Source organism: Solanum pennellii, chromosome 2 (assembly GCF_001406875.1).
Source record: "Solanum pennellii chromosome 2, SPENNV200".
NCBI lineage: Eukaryota > Viridiplantae > Streptophyta > Magnoliopsida > Solanales > Solanaceae > Solanum > Solanum pennellii.
In genome coordinates this window covers 51,149,394-51,166,665 of record NC_028638.1, presented here as the reverse complement: position 1 = coordinate 51,166,665, position 17,272 = coordinate 51,149,394, and the positions used below count along the sequence as shown (strand labels likewise).

At 26.9% G+C, this 17,272-nt stretch overlaps 1 protein-coding gene across 1 annotated transcript; it reads right to left on the bottom strand.

Moving 5' to 3' along the window:
* Positions 1 to 7,342: 7,342 nt before the first annotated feature.
* Positions 7,343 to 15,116, bottom strand: LOC114076071. The gene is made up of 2 exons (XM_027914479.1): positions 15,090 to 15,116; positions 7,343 to 8,946 (listed from the first exon to the last, which is right to left on the bottom strand). Exon 2 carries the CDS (start codon positions 8,851 to 8,853, stop codon positions 7,708 to 7,710), a length of 1,146 nt encoding a protein of 381 aa, XP_027770280.1. The 5' UTR covers positions 8,854 to 8,946; positions 15,090 to 15,116; the 3' UTR covers positions 7,343 to 7,707.
* Between the last annotated feature and the right edge of the window lie 2,156 nt (positions 15,117 to 17,272).

Here is a 17,272-nt window from a genome sequence, read left to right as displayed (position 1 = left end):
TATATATATATATATATATATATATATATATATATATATAACAAAATTAATATATAGACAATTAAATGAGTGTAGATTATTATATAAAAAAATTAAAATGACACAACTAACGAAATAAAAGTTCGGAGTCTAAAGGGTATAAAATGTTAATAAAATTCCAAAATACTATATGAATTTTTATTTTAACCAAAAGGGCAAAATCGCTAGAAGAACAGTGATTTCGCTTGCCGAAAAAAGCAAAATCGCTGCAATAGCATAATTGTTTGTATTAAATAAATATTACAGAATGTTTGTAATATGAATAAAAGAAAAATATATTTGGCAGCTATATAATACAATTTTGATAACTAGAGATAAAAATTTTAGTTTCACTATTAGAGTTGTCAATATGGGCTAGTCTACACCATCCGGGCTAAACCATACAGGCTTTGACATTTTACATACCATACCAGGCTAGCTATTTTTTGTGTGTGAAAGAAAACAGTCGGCTCAACCCACTTGTATTTAGAGCAAGCATAATTGTTTTAGCCATTTCATATCTTCTTCTTATCAATTTAGTTGCCATTAATGTTGTATCAAACCTATCTTCGAATCAACCTCCTCGACTAGCCAGAAACAAATTCAGAATTTAAACTATTTTTTTATTATGGAATATATTTGTATTCTGCTCCAGAAAGATAATTATGTTGTGTTGTTGAGTGAGTCTAAATTTTAGGCCTGATAGAATAATTTCAAGGCCATGTCTTTATATTATTAGGATCATCTAGAGCATCTTAATTAGTTTTTTTTTTTGGTTTTTTTTCTCCTTTTGACAAAATCAAGCTATATATTGGTTTGAGCTGGTCTATTCAATTTGTTCAAAAGGAATTGAAGTTAAAAATTTAGGCAAGATGACATTCTCATGAATAGAAGTACACTATTATATTTATTGAAGTTTATAGATATTCGTTTTTCGACAAGTGTACCTCAAGTTAGGTAATATAAATTGTACAAATAAATATTACTATTATTAAAACAAAGCTTTGAAGAAATAGAATAATAGGTGCAATTTCAAACATGAAGGTGTTAGAATTCCTATTCTAGAATCATTGATCAAATCTCCAACCTCCTCTATTTGATTATTAATTCTCAATTTCCTGAACTTCCACTTTCACCTTCTATTATCAGTATCTCTCATCTCATAGATCATATCACACCAAAGCTTGAAATTAAATTGGTGAAATGGAAGAGACCAAACTACAATGAGCTAAAATTGAATGTGGATGGTTGTAGTAAAGGAAATCCTGGAAGTGCTGGAGGTGGAGGAGTACTTAGGGATCATGCTGGACAAATGATTATGGCTTTCAGTGCCTATTTTGGCTTTTGCTCAAATAATTCAGCTGAGGCACTAGCTTTAAAAACTGGCCTAAGATGGTGTCTAGATCATGATTTTCACAGGGTTACTGTTGAATCTGACTCCCTATTGATTATTCAGATGGTTAAAGGTATGATCGATTCCCCTTGGCATATGAAAGATGATATTAAGCAAATTCAATCCATGAGTTCACTTGGTGACTTCTCTTTCATTCACACCTTCAGAGAAGGTAATACTACCGCTGATTTGCTCGCTAATATGGCTGAACATTGCAAAACAACTACCTTCTTCACAGAGGCCATAAATCTTCCTTCCAAGGTTACTTCCACCTTGAATAATGATGTAGTTGGCAAGCCCAACTTTAGAATTTGAGTGAAGAAGGGAAACTTCATATTCGACCCTGGTTAAATTTTGTTTGGTTGCTTCTAATTTATGAATTCTAGATTTTTTTGTAAGCTTATGTAACAAGGAGCAACCCTCCTCCTTTTTTTTCTTTCCTTTTATTTTGATAAGTTAGAGAGTAAGGATGTCCCTCACTCCTAGTGTTGTATTGCGGAGGTCAGGTTTCACCCCCCTCCATGCTCCTTTGACTTATCTATTGAAGCCCCTTGAGGGAACCTTTGAGAAAAAAAAAAAGAAATAGAATAAATCCAAATTACTGTGAATCGTTCGTATGGTGAATTATTTATCAAAATCAACTATAAGCTTTTGAAATAAACAAGAAAAATTTAATTAATTATATACATATATTTCTCATCTTATTTTGATTATATGAGGTATATATAGTGTATCACACTCAATTGCTAGCATCTCACATGGGGAGTATCCATGACTGATAACAAAGTAACCCGTTAGAATAGTACTTTACATATGAACAGTATATATAAGTAACATCAATGTGAATGTTACATAGCAATTGAACACTTGAAATTGTATATAATTTGATCTATTGTGTGAGAAAACAATAAAAATTAAAATATAACTAAAGAACGATGAAAATTATCAGAAGAAATTTCATTTCTTGCTTCATATGAAAATTACTATTGTCAACAAAAATCACATCTTTTTGTTTATAAAAGGACAACCCGAATTTAAAATATTTAAAATTTTATTATCTATTGGAAATACTCCTCCTACAGTTCTACTCTATAAATGTAAGTAATGTTAAAGTCTGCATACATATTATCTTGTTCAAACTTCACTAATAAATTAATGGGTATTGTTAAAAAAAAGTTATTTTATCTTTAATTCTTTGATCAATTTTTATATAGATATATAAAAGACTTCAACTCTTAAAAGTTCTGCCTACGCCAAGGAAAAATTCCAATGTTTTTCAATTAGAACAGATGGATTTTCAATCCCAACATAATATAAAACTTAAACAAAATTTCGTAAGTTCTCTTTATAATATTAATTAATATATTGACCATGATTCATGATCAATGTAAATAAGAATTTGTTGTAGCACATAATCAGGTATGAGTATGACACTATGAATTTCCCTTTATGGTGTGAAAATTAAACTCTTTGATAAATCACTCGATACTCTCTCCGATCCATATTACAATTTACAAGGTATTTTTAGTTGGGCAACTTTCACATAAAGTAAACAAAAAACTCATATATGTATGCTATAGCAAAGTTTAAATAATTGTGTTCCATAGCATAACATATAACTGTATAATTCGCTATACATATACAATTGTATAATTCGCTGTCCTCGCTATACATATACAATTGTATGATTCGCTGGCCTAAATTGTATAATTCGCTGGCGTATTTCGCTGCAATTGTATAATTTGCTGGCCTATTTCACTGCAATTGTATAATGCGCAATTGTATAATTAGCTGGCCTATTTCGCTGCAATATCTGTATAAAATTTGCTTTGCATACAATTGGATCAAAGTAAAATGTTTGTATATTGTATAATTATAAGTGTATAGGAAGAAGATATATGTTTTTCTCTTGCTTTATAAACAGAAACACAATTTATACACTTCTGTTGTATTTAGCAAGAGAAAATTGTATTTCACTACAATTGTATAATTCGCTTTGTATAAAATTTGCATCTGTATACAATTAAATCGAAGTAAAATATTTGTAAATTGTATAATTAAGTGTATAGCACGAAGATATATGTTTTTGCATATGTATATACAATTTTCTCTCGCTTTATACAAAACGAAAACACAATATATACACTTCTGTTGTATAAAGCGAGAGAGGCGAGAAGAGGGAGAGTGGCGAGCGAGAATAAGAGAGTAGCGAGCGAGAGTTTTGGGAGAGAGGCGACTAGCAAACTTTGGCAAACGTCTGCTATGGGGCACAATTAAATCAAACAGTATCTACTTCATTTATTTTAGGTTATTAGTTTGTTATTATATATAATTATCTATTTTTAGTTTAATTACACTATATAAAAAAATAAGGAATCTTTTTATTAGAATATTTTTTACTTAAGTAATACTTATTTAATTATGATTTCTTAGTTAGGTAAGAAATCACTTATCTAAATTATACCAAGTTTGAAAAAAATTATTACAAATATTTTCTTGATTAATTATGTGAAAACATATATACTTTTGAACCAAACATAAATACTAAATACACCATATATAATAAAGAAAATTATGTAAAATGGTAAACTAATAATGTAAAATAAATATAGTAGTCAGCGGTTGATTTATTTGTATTCCATATAAAACTATTTGTCAGTCGTCTCTCTCTCTCACATTTTCGCTCGCCATTCTCCCTTTTTCGCTGTTCCCAGTCTCTTGCCTCTCTCGCTTTATACAATGGAGCGAAAATTGCATAAAGCGAGAAAAATTGTATATACACATACAAATACATATATCTTTGTAATATACACTTATAATTATACAATGCAAATGTTTCTCTGCCCAATTTTATATTGTGTTGTTCTCTTTCTCGTTTTATACATACATAAATTATACAATTGATTTGTATAAGTTTTTGCATTTGTATAAAGATACTTTTGTATAATCTTCATTTAGACATATAGTTGCACAAACTTATAGACATATATAAATTAAAATTTATTTGTATAATGTATATATACAGAATCATACATTCAAACTATGGACGAATCTTCACTATATAAATATACAAACAGATGTTTTCTCTTTACTTTATACAATTTTTTCTGCACTGTATAAATATACTAACTATACAATTCACCAAACAGCGATTCATTCGTAGTTTACAAACAAATGTCTTCTCTTTTCTCTTTACTTTATACAATTTCTTTTAGACTGTATAAATACACTAGTTCTAGAATTCATCAAACAATGATTCATCCATAGCAAACTACAATTTTGCAACGAAATGCAATTTTGAAAAATTTATCATCATATAAAACTAAAAATTTTATATTTACTATATGTGAAAATTGTCCTCTATATATTGACCGCTGATAGAACTTGTTGGGAACAAATGGTATATGGTCCCGGCCTGTTACAAGAACTTCCAGTCAACTTAATACATTTATTAGAAAGAAATATAAATAGTAAAAATTCATCTAGAACATAAAACGAAAGATATAATTATCATTTGGTGTGAGATTGCTTTATTTATTAATTAGAGATTTTAAATTCAAATAGAAATTTTACTCCGTACAAAGTCAAAATACTATAATTTCAATACAAATATTAAACACCTGACAACGAAAGGAAAAAGAAAAAAGAAATAATCAATTTAGGAAGTGGTCCAAGTTCAAAACTTTAGAGTGCATTAAAGTTGTAGCCACCTACCTAGAACACTCCACACTAAAACTCAACAAAAGTGTGAAAACTTTAAGAAAAAAAAGTATAGTACATTAAATATTTCTCCTTCAATGGACCACTATATATGGCCATATATTATGAATATGTGGGAATATCCAAGTTTAGTAAGTCATACTTCCTTCACATGCATAAAAAAATAAAAAGTTGTTGTTGTTTTTTTCTTTTAAAAATATCATTCACAACAGTGCATATAAAGTTTGTGTCCAGTTTTATTTCTCTTTTTTTTTGGCATTTGGTTTGATAGTCTCTTTCTAGGAATTAATTGACAAGAAAGCTACAAACACAATTTGTGCTCATTCGATTCATTTTACTCGTTGTAAGTACTAAGAATAAAGGGTACAAAATAGTTATAGATAATTTTTAAAAAATAAGATATGATTCACCACTCCTTTTATCTAATATTACTCCGTATAATATTTTATTTTACTTGGCCTTTGTATCAAAATAATTACTATTAGTAATGTAAACAACTATTCCTTTCATTTCATTTTACTTGCCCCTAAATAAAAAATAAACGTCTCAGTTTATTTGTCTATTTTAACTAATTTAGAAAGTATTATTACTTTCTTTAACTATCAACTACTTTCTCGGTCTTTAATTACTTGTCCGTTTCTAAATTAACACACTTATTAAGAGAATAATTATTGACATAGTGAGTTTACCATTTGACCCCATTAATTATGAAGTAGACATTAAAAACTTAAGATTTTCAAGAAGTTCTACCTTTATTAAAATAATTAATTGAAGGTATAATAGATTAAAAAAAATTATTCTTTCTTGATTTATCAAAATGAACAAGTAATTAAGGATAACTCAAAAAAAATATGAACAAATAATTAAGGATAACTCAAAAAGAAATATGAATAAGTAATTAGAACTGAAGGAAACAATAACTGTATAAAATTATAATACTTAAATTTAAAGCTTCGTAATATCATATATTGAGTATAAATTAAAAAATAATATGAAACGAAAGGAATAATAAAAAGAAAATAAAAAAGTAGAGATGTCTAAAGATGATGTGAGGAAAATCTTTAGAGATATTGGGAAAGCTAGCTATGGCAAAATTATAATATATTATATTTATCTACTAATACTAATACTATAGGATACATTATGATTACCCGTAAGAAAAGGGGAATGTACGTACTTTTCAAGAATTGTTGAAGGCTAGGGATGAGGTAAGAGCCTTTGCTTTGTTTCAAAAAATATTTATATTAATTTGAAAGGGAAAGATGTACAACTGATTTTGAGCTTTACTAGCAAATCAATATCTATAGACCTTGAAAGACAATTTTCTTTCTTCTTTTTACTCCATATTCGATATTGATATTAACGTTCACTTTCAAATTTTCATAATTTTATGTAATAGGTATCATATTTATTTGAGTCCGGAGCCTAAAGGGTATAAAATGTTAATAAAAATTTCAAAATGGTATATGAATATTTATTTTAACCAAAAGGGCAAAATCGCTGGAAGGGCAGCGACTTTGCTTGCCGGAAAAAGTAAAATCGCTGCCTTGGCAGCGATTTCTAAAATATTTTTTTTAAATAATTTTTTAATAAATCGCTCCCTAGGGAGCGATTTTCTTAATTTTTTATTTGAAATTAAAAAAAAATAAAAATAAATAGGAGCAAATCGCTGCAAGTGCAGCGATTTGTCTCCAATTTTCTTTTATATTTTTTTAAATCAATTTTTTAGAAAAAATTTGATTGCTACTTATTTTTAAAAATTATTAAAAAAAAATTATTTTGGAATAAGTAGTAGAAAAATTTAAAATTAAAATTTCTTTAAAAAATTTAAAATTTAATTTTAAAAATTGTAAAAAAAAATTAAAAAAATTGATTTGAAAAATAAAAAAAATGGATTGAAAAAAAAAAATTGGAGACAAATCGCTGCCCTTGCAGCGATTTGCTCTTAGTTTGTCTCCAAATTTTTTTTAATTTTTTCCAATCAATTTTTTTAATTTCTTTTTATTTTTCCAATCAATTTTTTAATTTTTTTAAATAATTTTTAAAATTAAATTTTAAATTTTTTAAAGAAATTTTAATTTTAAAATTTTCTACTACTTATTCCAAAATAATTTTTTTTTATAATTTTTTAAAATAAGTAGCAATCAAAATTTTTCTAAAAAATTGATTTAAAAAAATATAAAAGAAAATTGGAGACCAATTTTGGGTGGAAGCGTTAAAGAGGAATAATTGTAGAGAGAAGAGAGTAGTGGAAGACTGATGTTTTATTTATGAAGGCAAATGCCTCTTATATACACATACATAATGACCTTTCATCTTTGCTAAAAGACGATTGGCCTTTACTATTTACACAGTTACTTGACCTTTACTATTTACACAGTAACTTGACTCTTACTATTTACACTGACACTATTTACTTTACGACTTTTTTACAAGAAAACAAAATAAACTTTGGCCAAATGGCCGACATACTATATTCTATTTTATTTAATGGCCTTTACATTTTTATATATGGCCGACAATGATTATGACTAATTTGTACACATATCTTTATGTCTTATCTTCTTCTCCTTAGTTTACTCCAGTTGTACTCCCGGGACATAGTTATCTTCGCCATTGCATTTTGAACATAGATGGTCTGGATACTTTTGTCCGATCAGTTTGCAATATCTGGTCATCAAATCTTGAGAAATGAAATTTTTCCTGATAGCCCTTGTTGTAGGTATTTGTTCTGGTTTCAGTAGACTTAATATCCATTGTCGTACTTCTTCCATATCTGCTACTCTTATATCTTTACAATTGGAGTATATCATTGTTTGATCTCTGTTGTAATAACTCCAAATTGCATTTTCATTTAGGTAATTGTTTGATAACTCATTTAATATAGTAGCTATCCCAATAGTTCTTTTGTTTGCATAAAAATTTGGGATATCCACCTTCTGTATCTCTTCTTGTATATCTATTTTTTCTGGTATTATCATATCTCTGGTTAAACCTATCTTAATAACTTGTATTGTAGGTTTAATTTCTTCATATAGTATCTCTGCTGTTGCTGAGTAGAACTTTATATAAAATAAAGTTCCTTTAGTTATTCTTTTATATTGCAGAAGTGCCTTATGTAGCTCAGGTATTTTAGCTACTTCGTCTCCAGTAATAGTATATACTGTGCTTATTAGTCCGTAATTGTAGCAAGTTGCTACTAGGTTTGGATTCGTTCCTGGTTGTGCAATTAGTTTATTGTATCCTTGTAGATGTTGGGTTATGTAGTCTTGTTCAGGGTTTCTCGTATTTTTGGCTTTAGGGTTTTTGTTTAGAAAAGTCTGTACTTTGTATATATTTTCTATATACATTCTGGTAATGTGGTTATATGTTTGTTTATCTGAATCTAGGCTGGCTTTGTAGGTATTTATTTGTGGTGGTATGAATATATCTTTCTGGGTACTTTGAGGTGTATACGGTTTTGAGAATAACTTATTCAAGTTTGTATTTGTGTATTTTATTTTAGTCTCCTCATTTTTTGTAGGTTGTCCTGCTGTAGATGTGCTGGCTGTAGCTGCATTTAAACAAATGTTAAGGGTTTTTTGGAGTTTCCCATCGTCTCCTTGTAGCTCTGGAATTTTAGCGTCTTCCGATCGACGTAACTCTGTATGTTGGCGTAGCTCCGCATATTTATAGTCATGCTGCTGACTATTAGCTTTTAGATTTTGTAACTCTTTTCCCATACTATCCACCTTCGTAGAAAGTGTATTAATAGCTTTGAGTATTTCTTCTGTTGTATCTGGTTCAGTTTGTGTTCCTTTTTCTTGATAGGTAATCTGCAACGAGATTTTCATCAGTTTTTATAATTTCAATTGTAAATGTAAAATTTAATATATTCAATACTAATCTCCTTATTTCTTTTGTTGTAACTGAATCATCTAACTTTTTTGTTATCCACCATTTTACCTGTGTGTTATCTGTTCTTACAATAAATTTATTGTAAACTATATATGGTTCAAATGCTAATAAACATTTATATAATGCAAATAATTCCTTTCTGTTTATTTCCCATTTTGTTTGTGCCTCAGTATATGATCCTGAGCAATACCTGCAATGGTGTTCTATCTTTTCTTTGTCATATTTATATTTTAGTACTCCTCCATAACTGTGATCGCTTGAATCTGTTTCAATTATATATGTGAATGTTCTACTTTCATCAGGAAAATATAATTTTGGTAATTTTTTGCATAATTTTTTAATATTTTTTATGTGTTCTTTATCTTTGTTGTCAAAATGATATTCAATATCTTTTTTGAGTTTTTTGTATAATGGTTTTAAATGTTCTGCTAATTTTGGTATATATTCTCTTACTTGATTTACTAATCCTAAGAATGATTGTAATTTCTTTTTTGTATCTATATTTTCATCTATAGTAATTATTTTTTGTACTATGTGAGTTTGCATTTTTATTCCATTTTTATCTATTTGTATTCCTAGAAATTCTATCTGTGGTTTCATAATTTCTGCTTTACTTTTACTTAAGCTTATACCTGAGTGTTTGATTATATGTATAAATTTTTCTAATAATCTTATATGTTCATCTTGTGTTTTAGAATATAATAATATATCATCTATATATATAACACAATTTTCTAGTTGGTTAAAACAGTTATCCATAAAATGTTGATATCTACCTGGTGCATTTTTATATCCAAATGGTAATACATTCCATTCATAAAATCCTTGTGGTACTGTAAATGCTGTTAATTGTTTAGATTCTTCTTCTAGTTTTAGATGGTAAAATCCTGATTTACAGTCAAATTTACTAAAATAGTTATATCCTTGTATCTGTCTTATTTTAAGTATTTTATTTGGTATTGGGTAGTTGTATGTTTTAGTTTTGGCGTTTAGATTTCTGTAATCTATAACCATTCTACTTTTACCTCTTTTTTGTTCACTGTGTTTTATAACTATAAATGCTGGACTTGTGTGCTTACTGTTACTTTCCTGTATATAATTCTTTTCCAGTAATTCATTTATATGTATTTTAAATTCTTGTAAATCATCGAAATTATATTTTAACGGTTTCTGTGTTATTATGCTATTTTCGTCTATTAGCTCAATTTTTACCTTTGTTTTATGTTTTTCCCATCCTTGTAATGGGTCTTCATTGTATAGTTGTTTTAGTTGTTCATTAATTATTTGAACTCTGTCTATTGTAAATATGATTATTTCCAATTGCGTTTCTTGTTCTTTATCTATATTTTTCATTTCTTGGTTTATTTTTTCACTACCTTTTATCCATTCCATAGCTTTTCGTTGTTTATTTTTTACCCTTTTTGCTCCTATTTTATTGCCACATGGTGTAGTAAGCCACCAGTGTGTTTTTGTTATTATATGTGGGTAAAATTTATCTAAAAATGGCATTCCTAGTAACATATCTTTTGTTGTGAACTCAAAATTATAGATTTCTTCTATTATTAGTATTTTATCCCATATTTGTATCTTTATATTTTTTGCTTTGTATTTTATCATACTTCCTTCATTATTAAATCCTGTTACTACCATAGGTGTTTTTAGTTTTTCCCATTTATCTTCTGGTAGACAATTATATTTACATATGTTTGCTTCTGCTCCTGTATCTATCATAGGTGTATAATATCTGTTGTAATATCCTTCTACAATAATTTTCGCAAGAATAAATATTTTCATTATTCATTTTGTTCTTTTTATGATTATTTTCTTATTTTGACAAGTTATTGTTAATTGTTCATTTTCTATTTTGTATGGCTTAACTTTTTCTAACCATTTTATTCCTAACGTGATATTATAATTTCCTTCGTATATTTTAAATTGTAATTTTAATGGAATTCCTCCTATAATTATTTCTTTTTCTGTTGTTTCTTCGTTTGTGTTTATTATTTCACTGGGTAATCCAGGGTATGTGTGTCCTGTTTTTATAATTTCTTCTTCTAATACTAGTTCTCTTGTTATATGATTTTCTTCTTGTCCTGTATTTATTAAGATTTTATATTTTCTTTGATCCATTATTCCTGTTATAAAATAGTGGTTAGGTGTTATTTCTTCTAATAATTCTTGGGGCATTTCATATTTTCTTTTAGATGTACTCATTCTTGATGAGGTAGCTCTTGTTAGTGTATTTGGTACGCTTGAAGTACTTAATCTTTCTTTTACTATTTCTAAATCTTCTTCCATGTCAATTTCTTTATAGCTGTAGTCATTATTGTCTATTACAGTAATTATTTTTTCGAAAGGATTTTCTATTTTTATTTTATCAATTTTATTTCTTGCTGTTATTTTATGTTTTGTGGTTAATATATATAGATTTTTACATCTTGCTGTAAATATTTTACTTCCTGGTGCTAACTTTATTCCTGATAATTTCCAATATAGTACTAATGATTTATCTATGTTTGTATCTGTTAATGCTACTGTGTAATTAGCACTTATTATGAATTTAAATTTTTGGTATATTAAATTTCCTCTAACTGCACTGATTACGCTTTTTTCTATAGGATGTATTATTCTGTCATCTGCTAGATATATTTCAATAGGTGTATCTATTCCTTCTCTGAAACAAGCTTTTATCAGTATTTCTGTTCCTCCTAAATGTACATATTTTATATCTGCTTTATTTTTTATATTTTGTATTTCTTTATTTATTATTCTTTTGTTTATTATAGGTATATATGCTTTTCCACTTGTATATTTACAATCTATGGCATGTTCTTTCTGACTAACTACATAATATTCTTCTTTTCGCCTTTTAAAAATATTTTTTAATAAGGATGTTTCAAGTATCTTTTCAACGCTTAAATCTAATTCTTTTCCTTTTATCTGTTCAAAAATTGTGTTATCAAATATGATTTTTTGATGTGATATTTCTTCATTTTCATAATTTTCTTCAGTTATTATTTTTATTTCACTTTCTGACATTATTCTTTATTTATTTCATCATTATCTGTGTTAGTATTTTCTTCTTCATTTTCAGTTTCTATATCTGATACTTCGTATATACTATCATTTTCACTTAATTCATAGTCTATGTATTCTATTTGCATATATTTTTCTTCGTCTATAATTAATTCTGCAATTTGTTTTCTTTTTAGGTTTTTTGGTAATTTACAATTTTTAGCTATGTGTCCTATTTTTCCACAATTGTAACAAGTACATTGGGATATTTTCCTCTTTGGTCTATATGGTCTTTTTGTTTTATAATTTTTTATATAATATCTTCTTCTTGGTTGTTTATATTTATACTTAGTTTTATTTTTTGTGTAATTTTTATATCTTTTACTTTTCTGTTTTTTATATGTGCATCCAAATTGTGGTGCCATTTTATTTTTGCAACACGATAAGTTTTTATTTAATACTTTTTCCATTTTTAATTTTTCTTTTTGGCTTTCACATAATTGTGTAAACCATTGAGATAAGAATTTTATTCTAGATCCTAAAGTATCTGTAAGCCCTTCATTCTCCCAATCTTTAATTACTTTTGTACTAAATGGTTCTGGTAATTTTGTAAAATATTGGTGTCTTACTTCTTTTGCTTCATTAAGATTATATTTTGCTTTGTAGTAATATTCTTTAAATGCGCAAGTGTATTCTTCTATAAAGCACATTTTACATATAGCTAATTTTGTCATAAGTTGCCTGTTTATTATTTTTTCTTTATTTTGTTCTTTTACATCTGTGGTCATACCTCCGAATTCACTTCTTATCGTCAATTCGTATTTATCTAATATTTCTATATTTGTTGCTAAAGAAGATCCATCTAATTTTGTATTATTTCTAAGTACTTCTAAACTTTCTGGGGGTAGATTTTCTATCCATAATTTAACTGTTCCTACAAATGTTCTTTCTATATATCTTGGTGTTTCTGTTGTATTTATTTTGTTATCTATCAGTTGTTTAGATATATTTCCTGTCCATAGTAACATTACTTTATTTATATCTGTTACACAATCTAAGTCTAAGAAATTATATTGTTCATTTGCTGGTTTTGGTATCCAATTTTTATTTAATCTACTGTTCCATATCGTATTAGCTCTATCTGACTGTTGATAACTTTCTGTATAATAAGTTGGTTGTGCCCTTCTAGGACTAGTTCTGGGACTATTTCTTGGACTATTTTTTGGACTATTTTCTGGTTTAACTCCTGATGTACTAGGTCTATTTGTATCTCCTGTATTTATTTCTAATTTCTTTAGTTTGTTTGTCTGTTCCAAGATTTCTGTATATGTTTCACTTATATCACTTATTTCCGATTTTTGGTCATTTTCATTTTCATCTATTTCATTTATTTCATTTAATTCAAGATCTTCATCTAATTTTTGTCGTACTTCGTTTATTTTATTTTTTAATTCTTTTTCTAGTTCTTTTTCTTTTTCTATTTGTTTTGCTTTTTGTTTTTCTTCATATAATAATCTTAATTTTGCTAATTCTTTTTCTAGTTCTTCTATTCTTGTATTTTTTATTTCTTCTACGTATTGTACTTCTTGTTTTGCTTGTATTTTTATTTTTTCTATTTCTTTTGATCTGTCTATTTCTTCATTTTCTTTTGTTATTCTTACCATAGCTGTTAAACTGTCTTCTAATTTTGCTGTTTCTCTTTCTAACATTAAGTATAGATTATTTCCTATTTTTTTATATCTTCTTCCTAGATTTGAAAATATTATTTTTATTATCATTCCGTCTTGATTTTCATATGTTTTTTCGTCTACTGCAAATTCTTCTTTATTCATTATAATTTATGTATTATATTATGTTGTAACTCATATTCAAGACAATCTAATTCTAATTTTAACATAGATATATCTTTTCTTTGTGCTAGTATCGATTTATTACATACATCTGCTAATATGTTTTCTTCTAATCTTCTTTTTCTATGTTGTAATTCTTGTTCTTTTTCAGTTATTTTTTCCATTATTTTTTCTATTAATTGTTGTTTATAAATTTCTTTGTTCATACTGTTTTTTCAAATAGCGAACATATTTGTATTCTGTTTTCGAAATTTTATCTATTAAATGATCTTTTTCATTTTTACTTGTTTTGACTAGTTGTGATAGTTCATATTCTATATATAAGGGTCTTAATTTTTTCCATGTCTTTCTTATTTTTTTACCTATATTGTTTGTTGTTATTTTAGTTTCTTTGCTTGGTATTATATTATCCTTCATAAAATGTCTTTCTGTAATATTCTCTTTTAAGTAGATCTAATCGTTGTATTTCATTAGCATTATTTGTGATATATTCTAGATGTTCAACTTCTCTAGTTCTCAAATAATCGAATAGATTTTCTATTAGTAATTTCTCAAGTAGATCTATATCTTCTATAGTTTTTACCCAATATTGTAAATATTCGTAATTTATCATTAGTCTGTATCTATATCATCATATAAATCATACATATCATAATAAAGTTCATCCTGTATACTTTGTATGGTTAACTGAGTCCAACCTTGAGTTGTTATCTCTATTATTTCATATGTTACCAATTTATCATAAATTTCTCTTTTTATGTCAGTATTAAGATTTTTTAATATATAGAGTAGTAATATCTTATAGTTATCATCATCATCTATTAAATAGGTACTCATTTTATTCACTTTTGCTAAAATTTTTATTCCTTTCAACCTCTTAATAAATTATACTTACTTATTATGTAATAATAATGGTTTAATAATCATCTCGTCTAGTCACTACTACAGCTTTCTTCTTTGATTAGTTACCCTAACAGCGCCTCAACTCTGTTTACTCCCCTAAACGGCCTTCTTTGCCTACCGGTTTCAACTTTAGGATGGCATAGTCTGGGCATACTTGTTCATAGAATATTTCTGTAGCAAACCTTCTAAAGATGCTTATTATAACATTATTAGAACATGATAAATAATTATAATTAACAAGAGATTTTCAGGAATAAATTTGTTTAGCTACTCATAAATTTAAGAGTGTATACCTGTTTTTGTAGATTTGTAGCTCCAGAATTTACTTGCAGCGATTTGCTCCTATTTTTTTATTTTTTTTTTTTAAATTTCAAATGAAAAATTAAGAAAATCGCTCCTTAGGGAGCGATTTATTAAAAAATTATTTTAAAAAAAATATTTTAGAAATCGCTGTCAAGGCAGCGATTTTACTTTTTCCGGCAAGCAAAGTCGCTGCCCTTCCAGCGATTTTGCCCTTTTGGTTAAAATAAATATTCATATACCATTTTGGAAATTTTATTAACATTTTATACCCTTTAGGCTCCGGACTCATATTTATTTACACATGTTACTATCCTTCGTTATGTTTATTGATTATATAGAAGACTTTTTCATTTATAAATAGTGATGTTTTTTCCTTTGTGAACAATAATATTATAGATATAATAGTGAAAGAGAGAGTTGGAACAAAGAATATATTATAAATCTTTAATTATATTCACTATATAAAAGAGAGTAGTAATATGTAAAACGAACATGTTTTTTGTGGAGCTTTAGGCTCTTCAAAAATAACTCCTAGTTGCTCGAGTTGTATTTCGTTGTTGGGTTACTGTATCCTGGAGAGGACAAGTCAACAGTGAAACTCCTGAATCGGTGTATGTTATTGTCATAGTAGGCTTGAATCTACTTAAAGAGAACGATATATCCGCGTCTCAGCTTAATTTGTTATTCATTTTATTTTTAACTGTAATTTATTATATTTGTAATATATTACAACACCGTAAAATGATTTGAATTTAACGATTCACTAAATCTAACAATAACAGTTTATTAAATATTTACTAAAGACGAAAAAATGTTTATGTTTTGAAAAATTTAAACTTAAATGTATATACTTACAAAATTATTTTAAACTTATCCGAAACGTATGACATCAATTGTCATTTAATAAATAGTGTATGGTATTTCGCAGATATTATAATTTAGTAATTTACTAAATGTAAATTTTATACTCACCGTATATTAGAATTTATATTAGAACAATTACCAAACACGTAGGATTTAAAACCAAATATTTATTTGAGACATTCTTTTTTAACAAAAACTAATTCTCATCCAAACGACAGAATTTATGGAGACCGGAAGTGTATAGTATTACCCAAAGGAAAAAACTAGAGTTAGTCTTATTGTAATGATCCAAACTACTAATAATATTATTAGTATTATGTCTAAGTTTGGACGGTTTTAAAATACATTACTAAATATTTTTATTTATCTATTAATATTTTTTTATACTTTATCAAGGTGAAACTTCGTATCATCCTATACTAGAGTGTCTCATACACCTCCTCTTAATTATTGACTCAATGTATTCGTTAGGGTTTACTCCATTGCAGAAAGTATGTCTAGATTCAACGTGATGTTCAACATGCCATATCGAAATTTGCTCAAATTCAATTAAACTCTAGCTCATAATCCACATCGACAAGGCTTGCATAGAATGACTCGATGTTTTTTCTTTTTCATAATATATTACCGGAAATAAATACCAAATGAATATTTCTTCTTCGATTTAAAATCAATGAATTTTATTTCCTCAAGCCAAAATAGGTACCTCTTTGTGCAATATGCTATGCATGGCCAAAGATAGGAAAAAGGAATTTACTTAACCTGTCAATTTCTTGTTTTAATATCCCCTTGTCCTATTTAATAGGAATGTTTTACTATTTGAAAGTTAAATAATTATTTTTTTTACAAGTTCTTCAAATTCTTAGAAAATATTTGAATTATTAACTGTGATTACTATATCATATACTACAGATAGTAAAGAGTAATTTAGTCTTAATGTTATTTTCATAGAAAAAAAATAGGAAAAAGGGTTTAAAAAATATTTTTACTTTGATTGAAATTGGTATATGATATCAAATTTTAGGGAGAATTTTTTACCCTACACTATTTAATAGTGTATTTTAAAGGTATACACCCACGTGTACACATTACTATTTTGTAATGATGCAATATTTATGATGTACATGTAGACACATACATACCTTTAAAATACACTATTAATAGGCAGTGGGATAAAAGATCCTTTTCGAAATTTGATATCGTAACAATTTTAACTAAAGTTCAATATATATTTCAATTTTTTTTTTAAAAATATTATATATATATATATATATATATATATATATATATATATATATATATATTTCGA